At 41.9% G+C, this 11,636-nt stretch overlaps 1 protein-coding gene across 1 annotated transcript; it reads right to left on the reverse strand.

Moving 5' to 3' along the window:
• Positions 1–1,464: 1,464 nt before the first annotated feature.
• Positions 1,465–11,620, reverse strand: LOC108269879 (F-box only protein 33). Its single transcript, XM_017475993.3, has 4 exons — positions 10,438–11,620; positions 8,211–8,321; positions 6,888–7,555; positions 1,465–6,555 (listed from the first exon to the last, which is right to left on the reverse strand). The coding sequence occupies exons 1-4, from the start codon at positions 10,851–10,853 to the stop codon at positions 6,284–6,286; spliced, it is 1,467 nt and encodes a 488-aa protein (XP_017331482.1). The 5' UTR covers positions 10,854–11,620; the 3' UTR covers positions 1,465–6,283.
• Positions 11,621–11,636: the final 16 nt, after the last annotated feature.

Below are 11,636 nucleotides of genomic sequence, written 5' to 3' on the forward strand. Positions count from 1 at the left end.
CCTGTCTATATGTTGCCTCGTGCAAGACCAGCCAATAATTTTTTTTTTAATAAAACAATGTTCGTAAGTTCACTCTGTAAAAAGTTCACTCCTACCGCCTTAATGGTTTCTCTCTCCTTATTTACCCTGAGGCCCCCAAACCATAGATCCCTTAGGCACAGAAACCCCACACCATAGAGGTATCTCTAACTTACACAAGTATACAGGATTTTTCTAACTCAGTACACACTTATAGTAAATATAAGGAATATAGCATAATTAGAATATACTCTATAGCTTTTAATTATGCTTTTAAAAAAAAATAAAATAATAATAATAATAAACTATATATTTCGATTATGATTTTTAAATATACTCTATAATGAATGCCAATCAGCTGCAAATTACCATACCTTCAAGGCACAGGTGATTTACACTTAGCCACACCCACAAACCTCCATAAAAGGAAAGCTCATAGAGAGCTGAAAACAACATGACAACTAAAAGGCCGATATTATGTATGGATTTTGTTCTGGAATCGCTTTATTTCAAGTGATTATTATGAAACGAATTACAGAATGGTCATTATATTGTTATGTAATTGAAATAAATTATTTAAACTATAAAGTTTAATGTATACGTAACCTGTATATAAAAATGACAGTAGCCTATCCACAGTTACACAGTTTAAAGTCGGTCATGTTGTGGCTCATGAAACTGTTACTACTGCATTTACTCCATTATTCTGGAGTTAATTTAGCAGTTGTGTCATGATGGACTTTAAACAATTTCACCAAAACCAGGTCCTTCTAGTAAATTCTTTCCGCTCGGCGGCCATCTTGGCGACGCTCGCGAGCAGTCGGCAACATAAACCAGGCTCATATCTATTTAAATACGGCGGCAGGTGTACATCATAAACTGATCCACAAGACGTCGTTTCTAACACGGAACTGAAATAGCTGTTAAAATCTGACAGAAACGGGTGGCCTTGGACCGCAATAACGCCCCAAAAAACGTATTTTAAAGAATGGTTTTGCTACTACGCATGCGCGTTTTTCACTCACTAACGGAGCAAGGCGCTATATCTTTGTATAAGCGCGCGCGTCAAGGTAAAAAATATGATAGGTCAGTGTTGTCTGCGGACGTCTTTTCCAGCTCTGCGATTGGCTCTTTTTTTCCCAAGGGGCGGGACTTATGTAATTTAGTTCATTCAGCAAGCACAGGTGTAGACGAGTCACTTTAAAATCTTTGAAGTGATTATAAGCTGTAAATAAATCAAAGTGTGGTTCCCACATGGTTGTGATATAAACCAGTGTATGTGAAAACTATGGTATTTAAATGTTTGAGAAATGTTAGTTTGAAGAACACACTGAAAACTCTTTCAGGAATTTACCATATTGTTACGTGTCAAAAGGTTAATGTTCATATCAAAATATCAAATCTAAATAAATAAATAAATAAATAAATAAACTACAGAGGCAGGTCTCTTTTTTAATCACTTTTATTTACCGATTAAAAGAAATTGCATTCATTCCACATTGATTCAAATCAACAATCATGCTGGTTTTCTCCAACACGTCTGTTACGGTTTGTTTGGATCGTAGGTTTTTTTCCTTCCTTTTTACGGTGAAACAGATCTCAGATCTCTTTCTGTACACGATTAAAATCCCTCACTGCCTGGCATGTTCACCCCGTGTGCCAGAGGACTTCCTGTTTGGAGATGTACATATAAAATCCAATGCTATGTGCTCACTGGAGACAAAAGAGCAGACACAACACACCTGCCCAAATATTACACTTCTTTAAGATGGTAAAACCAGTTTTTCTTACATTATTTTTTTGTTGCAAAAACAAAAACGACGCTTATAAACGTTCTCCATGTTCATAAACAGAACCCGGACACACAGATTTATATTAGATGTGGCATTGAGGTACATATTGTGAAATATATATTTATATATACACACACACATACCCATGAGGCGTGTGTCGATTAGCGTTATATCGCAATACTCAAAATGAGAGATAAAGTTTTGAAATGTCCTCACCGTGCCAATGTTTCTCAGTCGACAAGAGCAGAGCTTACTGATCAACCAATCGCATAATTTTGCATTTCTTTGACGTAGTGCTTTAGCATAATTTACAGATTGCAATTACACAATATGACAGTTCACCTAACACAAGCTAGGTAATTTAGCTCATAGTTATTAGCTTTCTAGAGGAAAAAAAAAAAAAAAAAAAAAAAAAAAAAAAAAAAAAAAGAAAAGTCTACTGGTTTCTACACAATAAACAGCCTAATTAACATTAGCTAACTTGCTAGACAGCGCATATACCAGTTTTATATTACAATAAAAATAGTTTATGTAAATTTTAGCTAGCTATGCAATATCTGAGCTCTACAGCAACAGAGATGACAGTAACACTAGCTAACAATGCTATAAATTATTGTACTGCGCCATAAAGTAAGCTCTGTCTTACTTTTTACGCTGAGGAAACGAAAACAAAAGCTAGCGATCTAACATGACCTTGTCTGTGATTGGATGATCAAATTGAACTGAAGCTCCGCCCCTAACGTTAACACTTAAGACTGGCATAAAAGTTGCTTCTTGTTTCATATTTTTGATCAAATGGGGGGAAAAAAAAGAAGTTTTTCTTTGTAGATTAGTCAGAAATATTGCGATATAAAGTCTAAAACTGCACACGCCCGACACCTATCCGCGTGATTTTACCTCGCCGTGACGTTTATAAGCAGTGCAGTGCGGTCTTAGCACTGCACACGCCCCACTGATGGCCACTGCGTTATTGCAGACTATCCTGATTTTAAACAAATGCACAACATTCGTACCACGTATTAATAACTGGGGCCTGCTGGCCAGTCTCACAGAGACCACGTCTGAACCCACGGAACGGAGTCGGCTTCCGAAGAATCGAGATCTTAAAACAATAATAATAGTCATAATATTAAGAAGAAGACGAAGAAGAAGAAGAAGAAGAATAAGGCCAAGTGTAATTGCGAGTGACGTTTCCGTTTAAGTGACAGAAAGAAAAAAATGGTTAAGAGCCACTGGATCGTCTGCTTCGCACGGATCGTACGCATTTCCACTTGCATAGTTTGTTTTGATGTGGTTGAAATGTTAAACCAGCCGAGAGCCGTTACAGAGGGTCCCCCCCATCCCTAATCGTTATATATCGTTCTTGTCTCACTGACTGGTGTGAGGTCACTACGCACCCAAGCACATGCGAGTGAAATGAAAAAGATCCATTAACTGCTCTAGGAAGAAAACAAATCTCCTTTCCACGTAGCAAAAACGGAGGCACCGTTACTGTATATGTTAGATCCCAATCGCCTGCTGACTCTCGGATCCGAATCAGGAAAAAACAAACACAAATAAAAGCAAAGGGAGGAAATAAAATTATTCAAAAAGAAAAAAAAGAAAAGAAAAAAAGAAAAGGAAAAAAAAAAAAGAAAAACGAAGGAAGGTATCTGTATTTCATGCAGACATTTTGGCCGTGTTTTTTTTTTTTTTTTTTTCGACTCCCCAGTGGAATGTTCCTTACACGTCTCATAGCAGCTTATAGCAGGTCTGATAGAAAGACCTCGGGTTAAAGTACATTCGCTCTTCACAGTGAAAACAGGTGCATTTATATACGAGAGATCTACTGGTGTTAACCCGGAATAATAACGCCACAGCACAGCTGCGGTACCCCAACACGCCGCAGTCGAAGCCCCGGAGCGGCGGGAAATAATCATTCGAGAACCGAGCCGAGGCGTCTCTCAGATCTTTGGCAGCCGACAAAATGAAATTCCAGTGACTCACTTTTCTTGTCGTTTTTTTTTTTTTTTTTTTTTTTGCGTAGGTAGACGCCGATAAATCGATGCAACGATACATCATGATACATTCTCCTCTCCGCATTTAATTTTAGCAGAGCTTACCCATCTGCTCATGACATCACCACCACGGAGATCTTCAAATTACAGACTCCATCTGATTAACATGAGGACGGCCGTCTTGTCCTTTTTCGGGCTGAACGAGACGCACTTAAAAGAGTTTCTTAACGTGATATCGTGAGGATATCGTGAGCCGTGATGAATCGGCTCGGTTAAAGAGGCCTGAGCTGAACCTGCGCTTTTGCCCACACACACCCTGAGAACGGCTGTTTCCTGTTCACCGCTGAGAAAAAGTGGTTCGCTCCTCCTGCTCCGACACACACACACACACACACACACACACACACACACACACACACACACACACACACACACACACACACACACCATAGATGCTTTAAATACGCTAGGTCAGTAACACGTTACACACGAACACAAGCGTGATAGCTAGTCTGGATTTAGGCACGGCACAGACGCCTTAGCGCTTTCAGCATTCTTCTCCCTCGGACTCGTATGACAACGACGAAAGAAAGAAGACGGAAAAAAAAAGGAAAGAAAAAAAATAAATGTACAAATATAGAACACTTCTCTAGGTTTTTGGTATGATACTAAAATAGAAAGGTAAACACGCACTAATTGGCATGCAGGGTTTTAAAACGGTTCCTCCTCACACGTTCTCATGCACACTCATCAAAGCGCAACCAAAAACACACACACACGCACGCACGTGCTTGATGCGGCTCACTGCGCGATTTGCCTTGTTTTGGCTGATATTCTGCCTTACACACTCGAGACACTGCGATCACTATAACAAAATATAAAAAAAAAAAAAAAGAAGAGTTTTTCCTGCATGGCTTCTTCGTCTAGGTGTGTGCCGATAACCGATTATACGACGCGTCATGATATTTCCATCACGCGATATCGTTATCGCTTAAACATTTTTGGCAGCACGATTCGTACGGACAGCCGTTTCCCCCCCCCCAAACGTGTTGGCTTTGCGTCCATCTGAGCTGCCCGTGGAGAGCACGAGATCTCGTCAGCGCACGGTCAAACACGTCCATCTTTCACGTACGACGTCGGTCTAGACCTTTCGTTCCAAACTTTCAAAAAGTGCACCTTTTGGGAAGAGTTCAACGTCCACGTTTGAACACTAAACGCAAAGCAGGATGTTTTCCTGTTTCCCCCCCCCATTTCCCTGTACGAGCTTTAAAATAGCAAAGAGGAAAAGCTCATAAAAATATATATGTATATATAAAATAAAAAAAAATAAAAAAACAACAGACAAACAGCGTGTGTAGACTGGAAGAGCTCAAACAACAAACAGCTCAGCCCAAAGAGGAAAAAGTATCGAGATCCTGAGATCCTGTGACCTGAGATCTCGGGAGGAGAATCCAATTAAAAACAAACCGACTAGAACGATTGAAAGTAACTGAAATAATCATCATCATCATCATCATCATCATCATCATCATCATCTCCGTTCTCCTACCTGAGACAGAGCAAGAGTCCCGATATTGTGCTAAAGGACTCTACGTGAAGCGTCTATAATCGGAAACGCTCAGCCAAAGTGTACACTTCCAAAACAAAAACACACCACCACCTTCATCATCATCATCACCACCACCAAGAAATCTAACCAACAGGAACTGATGAACAAAGTGGAAGGCTGCCAGGTTCCAGCCAATCATCTCTCAGCTTCTCACGCTCAGCTGGAAGACTCGTCTCGCCTGATCGTGATGGAGCTGATAGTCTGAGGTAACTCCAGATTGAGATTTTATGAACGAAGCAGTTAAGTAATAATAATAATAATAATAATAATAATAATAATAATAATAAAGCCCCTCTCTAGCATCCATTCATCAGCGAGCTACCAACTTATAGGCGGCTATCCGTAAGCAGGATATATAGACCGATATAAATATATAAGCACTAATAATACTGGTTAAACACGGCACATACAGAGGAAATACAGAGGATTCATTCACACAGGAAATAAAAAGAAATAAAAAGATGTAACTGGCATATTACGTACAAATACAGAGCGTTAAGTCCCACTGCGAGGGAAAGAAAAGACAGAGAGAGAAGTGAACGTAAAAGCAGGAAAGGATTAAATAAAACTTGACACGTTCACTGCCTCATAGTGGAGGTGAGAGCAGCGGTACATACAGAAACAGAAGAGGGGGAAAAGAAGAAAGAAAAAAAAAAAAAAAAAAGGGAAGTGTAGCTCGTACATACACGTGCACGCTACACGAACGTGTGTGTGTGTGTGTGTGGGCGCGCATCTGTAAACGAGCACGTAGAAGAGTGTAGAGGACCTCGCAGTGGGTGTGATCAGCAGAACAAATCGACACACACTAGAAGAAGAAAAAAAAAAAAAAAAAAAAAAGGAGAGAGAGAGAGAGAGAGAGAGAGACTCTAGACGTTCTCGCTGAAGCTCTGCATCTCACGGTGGAAGTGCAGCATGGGGTCGCTGATGATGGCGCTGTTCTCTGTGGCGATGGACGGGTGCCAGGCGCGGCCCAGACCCTGCGACACCTCCTTCACCAGCGTCTGCACCGGGTCGCCCGTAGAGAACAGGGCCTGGTCCGGGTCGAAGTCGATGCCCTCCTCCAAAACGTCCAGGACGCGCAGACTCGAGCCACGCAGCCGAGAGATGGCCACCAGGTTGTGAGACCACAGCGTGTAACCTGGTGAGGTTTAAACGGTGTAGGTTTTAATATTTTAGATTTTTTTTTTTCCTTGTAATAAACCATTCACAAAAACATACTAAACCTATACCACACCTACTAAAACTGTTATTTATAATATTTCCCTACAAAGACTCCCGGTTCCTATTCCAAGCTTCTATTTATTTATCCCCCCCCCCTTCCTTTCTTTCTCTTTCGAAGTTAATGAGAATTTAAAAAAAAAAAAAAAACAACAACAACGACGAGAAACCGCAAAGAATTCGGCAGCACCGTGGGGTAATAAGTTCTACACGTGAGGGGTAGTCGAGAAGAAACGAGAGGCGTGTACTCACCGTGGATGACGAGCACAGAGAGATGAACACAACGCCACGCCAGCAGCACCAGTGGGTCCTCGTTCCGGTTTCCGCTGAGGTCGGGGAATCGTCCGTCGTCTCTCGTCAGGACGAAATGCGTGAGGGTTTTGTGGTACTGGAGTGAGACGCGCTCGAGGAAGGTGTCTCTGAGCGGCGCGATGTAACTGTCCACGTGGATCCGCTCCAGAGGCAGGCTGGGCTTCAGGACCCTCTCCAGCACTTCGTCACACACATCCAGCGCCATCAGGAACACGCGCAGGTCTGCGTTTCGCCTCGTCAGAGCCGTCAGGTCCGAATCGGACGCGGTGCAGTCAAGAGAGTCGGCCTCCAGGGCGGTGCCGTTGAGCAGCAGAGATAAACGCAACAGCGGCGCTCGGTTGGGGTCGGCTAACAGCTGGCACATGGAGGAGGAAAAGGTGCAGTAGTCGATGGAGAGCGAGCGCAGGTTGGAGAGACGCTGCAGCTCTGAGGAGAGCAGCAGGCTGGAGGTCTGGTGGTCCAGGAGACTCAGGTGATGCAGGGTCTCAGTACTCAGGTTGGACAGCGAGGACAGAGAGCGCGGGGTTAAAACGCCCGGCATGAAGGAACAGGAGAGCCACTTCAACTGTCTCGTGTTCGACAGGAAATCCTTAAAAAGCTGCTGCATCCTGATAGAGAAAGAGAGAGGAAATTGTATAATTGTTGAATAATCATTAAGAATAAGGAGCTGAGGAAGTTCATGTTCACTCCCTGAAGCTCTTCTTCACAGCGTGTAGAATAAAAACTCTACACATTACAGCTTGGTTTCTTTTTCCTTTTTTAACTGGACATCAGCTGATACGAACTCTGCTGAATGTTTGATGTGAAATTCAACGCCAAGAGCACATCGTCGTTGCTACGTGATGTCATCAGTGTGCGCCACTCTCAAAGCTTAACCAGGCACTTCAGCAGGCTACATACGAAAACTAACGTCTAGAAGTCCTGCTTTAATAAAAAACGTGACGCAGCGTTATCCAGTTCAATAAAATTATTACTATTTGGGAAATGGCATTTTGAAGGGAATTATTTATTTATTTATTTTTTAAGAGGACATCTGGGTTCATTTTTCCACATTCAGGAGAAGACATGATTCAAAAAAATTAAATGATCACAAGTTCAGTTTTTGAGACAAATATATTACGTGCTGTTGTGTTTGTCTACATCAGAAGAAACAGGATCCATGAGTTCTCTAATCACTCTGAGGAAACACTTCAGCTTCACTGTCTTTAGACTGTGTTGGTGTGTTGGGGGCTGGTGTTGGTGCGTATCTCGAGGAGGACTTACTCTTTGATCTTCTTGCCTCCTCGGTCGACCTGGCTGAGGTAAGAGCCGTCCTGCTGAACCTCGTCCTGAAGAACGAAGGTGTCTCCGTACAAACTGAGCTTCTGCAGGTTCCTGCACACAACCACAGGATATTACCCTTTTACTACATCTCCTAGCATTACAACAGGACTGTGCCAAAATAGATGACGTCACACTGAGCGTTAGAAACCTACTACTCCTCATCCACACACACACACACACACACACACACACACACACACCATGGCCTTTTGTGTGAACATACAGGAATAACACGGACTGCTGAGCGTGGCGGTGTGCAATAATGAAACACAGAGCTTTTCAGGAGCAGTAAAATCCAGAAACCTGGTTAAAGATCAGCTCCACAGCGTGCACACGTCTGCTCTGAGCTTTAACACGTCACTCTGAGGAGACGGGACACGTCAGCTTTCTCCTCTGCTGCTGCTTCAGTCTCCACAACACTGTAGCAGCGCGCTGTGTGTGTGTGTGTGTGTGTGTGTGTGTGTGTGTGTGTGTGTGTGTGTGTGTGTGTGTGTGTGTGTGTGGGAGAGATGGCATGCGTCTCCGAGTCAGATTACACGAGGAAGATCCTCTAATGATAGACCTGCGATTAAAGAGAATTACTACGTCCTGCTCACACCGTCAATCATCCGGAAATCACCTCATGCAGATGAAAATACACAAACAGCCCCTCGGTATAACAGTAGTAGGATATGGGAAGCTAGAATTCTCTCCGCAGGCCACGCCCCTTTTTACTCTCATGACGAGTATGCGACATCACGTCACAGCTGCTATAATTCGACAATCCTCTCCTCTTTTAAATCCCACGTTTCCTGTCTGTAGCCTAAGGTCTCAGTCGTCCTGTCGAGGGATTTCGGTTGAGCGTCGCAGCAGCAGCGTTCACGCGCTCAGACTTTAATCAGAGATTTCTCACACCAACACAAAGCCAAGGTTCTACCACCTCTAAATACAAAAACACCAAGAGGCTCATTCGGTCTTAAACGATCACGACTGAAGAGAACGTTCCAGCAGCGGCGCAGACTGATGACATCATCGGGTGGTGAATGGTTAAACGGAATGCTGCTTCAGGAATGCTCAGATCCTACTTATTTAGGATTTAAAGAGTTAAGTCAGGTGTGTTAAACACCGAACTGTTTAACAGAACAAGATTAAACACTGAGCCACGCCTGGATCATCATAATCATCATCATCATCATCATCATCATGTTCAAGAACACAAGTCCATCATGTTCAATTAATAACAGCAGCAGGTTATACTTTGCAAGAGTTTATTTATTGAATCTTTTCTTTTTTTAGCGCACCATAACTGATGATGACGATGATGATGTTTACACGCTACAAAGACACGAAGTTCTCCATTTACAGATAATTCACTTTAAGAACAGTCACTCGTTATAATAAGACAAACAAGTGTCTCATAAAAACCAAAAGACTGGTGTTTAATCCACTTTAATCGCTCGGAGGTTAAATGAAGCAATCATCTTAAAGCGGCCGTATGGATCTTTTTCCCCCTCAGTTCACTCAGACATGCTCCGTATTTATTTTCATTCTCTCATTCTACTGGATTTAAAATCAAAAATTATATATACAGACCAAAAAAAAAAAAAAAAAAAAGGAATTAAAACAAGGGATTCAAAATTATATAAACATTATAACACTTGGCATGTATTGACATTTAATTCTGCCGACTGTACCGATGAAATATTAATGAGTTATTATGAATACATGAACATATTTTAATTAGAAAAAGTACTGCTGAGGTCATACCTGTAAATAACACTGGGTCAAAATGATCCTTCTAATGTATTTATTTTATATCATTATTCTTTCACACCTGTTTCACATGCACATCCATTACTCCAAAGCAAATAATAATCATAATCATCATCATCATCATTATTAATAATAATAATAATAATAATAATAATAATAATAGTAATAATGCTATTTACATGAAAATATATAGTTATTTTTATTAATATTAAGCATGTCACTTCTGTAAATGATATTTCTAAAATTAAAACCTATTATTAATTCATTACTTTATTTATTAACTTATATTTATCTCTCCAGTCTGCTATTTCTACACAATTAAAATATATTAATTTATTATTGTTGCTATTAATATTCTCTTATTAAATCCTCAGAAAACATTATTATTATTATTATTATTATTTCTTTGATGTACCTGTTGTTCCTCAGGTTGCTGAACACACACAGCGCGTGCTGCAGGTAGGTGAGCGTTGCGGTTCTCCAGCGCTCGTGACTCTGCGGTTCTTCTCCGCACGCGTCCAACGGGCCGAACTCCAGCTGCAGCTCGCGCACGAACGAGCCGAACCGTCGCATGAGGAACTGGAGCCTCGGGGTGTCCTCTTCCGGTCCGGATCCTGATCCCGATCCTTGTCCCGGTCCTGATCCGGTTCCGATCCCGGTACCGAAGCGCAGTTTGAGCTCGCTCCACAGTGCGGGATAAAACAGACACTCCCTCCAGCGCGTGCACACGGCCGAGGCCCGCAGCTTGTCCCGCTCCGACAGGAACGAGAAGATGTGAACGATTAGCTCGCTGGGTAACGCCGAGGCCCCGACGCTGCCGCGCAGAGCCATGGCGGGAGGACGAGGAGGGAAATAACCTACCGGTTCACTACAAATGAAAATAATAAAGATGGAGGAAACCGAACTCCTTATCTAACCGTTACACCGGAAGCGGCGGAGAGGAGAGAATTACTGCTACACAAAAATTCCCCTAACAACAACAAACTGCACCGAGCTGCTCAGCTTTCAACACTACCGGGTACATACCATCTCTGTTCTTATAGGGGGGTGACCACACCGCGGCAGCTTCATGTTTTATACCTCCTCTCTTTTATAAATACACAACACCAACATGCACGTAATTCTTAAAAGATATAACATGTCATTTTTTTTATGATAATAATGTATTATTTCTTTGTTGCTTGTTAAAGAAACCCCTTTCTTTGTAAACGGTATCGTCCGGAGTGGCGCTGTTTTTGCTATTCAACGATTGACCGCTAGAGGTCGCAAAACACCGTCAAGGACAAGTCTCATCAAATGTGTTTCAGAGTGTGAAAGCAGTTATATTTTATAGCTAGAGCATTTCCTCCTACCTGGGTCAATCCCAAATCATTCATATTGGATTCATATAAAGCGCACTAAACATGGCGTAAAAGCCTATAAAGAGAGAATGGAGCCAGGTTTCCATGTGCGCCGTGAAAATAACCCTCAACTCCAACGTGTATACACAGACTAAACATCTATTTGTACACTTACTCGTAATTTTAGGAGTTTTCAGTTATTTTCGAGGAATGTATCTCATTTCAAGCAGCCGCAGAACGAGGAGCCATAATAAATAATATATTCTGAACCCAG

Source organism: Ictalurus punctatus, chromosome 9 (assembly GCF_001660625.3).
Source record: "Ictalurus punctatus breed USDA103 chromosome 9, Coco_2.0, whole genome shotgun sequence".
Lineage (NCBI taxonomy): Eukaryota > Metazoa > Chordata > Actinopteri > Siluriformes > Ictaluridae > Ictalurus > Ictalurus punctatus.

Bases quoted from the DNA above. Each gene is read 5' to 3' on its own strand.
- LOC108269879 (XM_017475993.3), bottom strand. From the start codon at position 10,853: ATGGCTCTGCGCGGCAGCGTCGGGGCCTCGGCGTTACCCAGCGAGCTA. The intron at 8,322-10,437 runs GTACATCAAAGA...GGTTGTGTGCAG, and splicing joins AGCAACCTGAGGAACAACAG to GAACCTGCAGAAGCTCAGTT. The intron at 7,556-8,210 runs GTAAGTCCTCCT...TTTCTCTATCAG, and splicing joins GGAGGCAAGAAGATCAAAGA to GATGCAGCAGCTTTTTAAGG.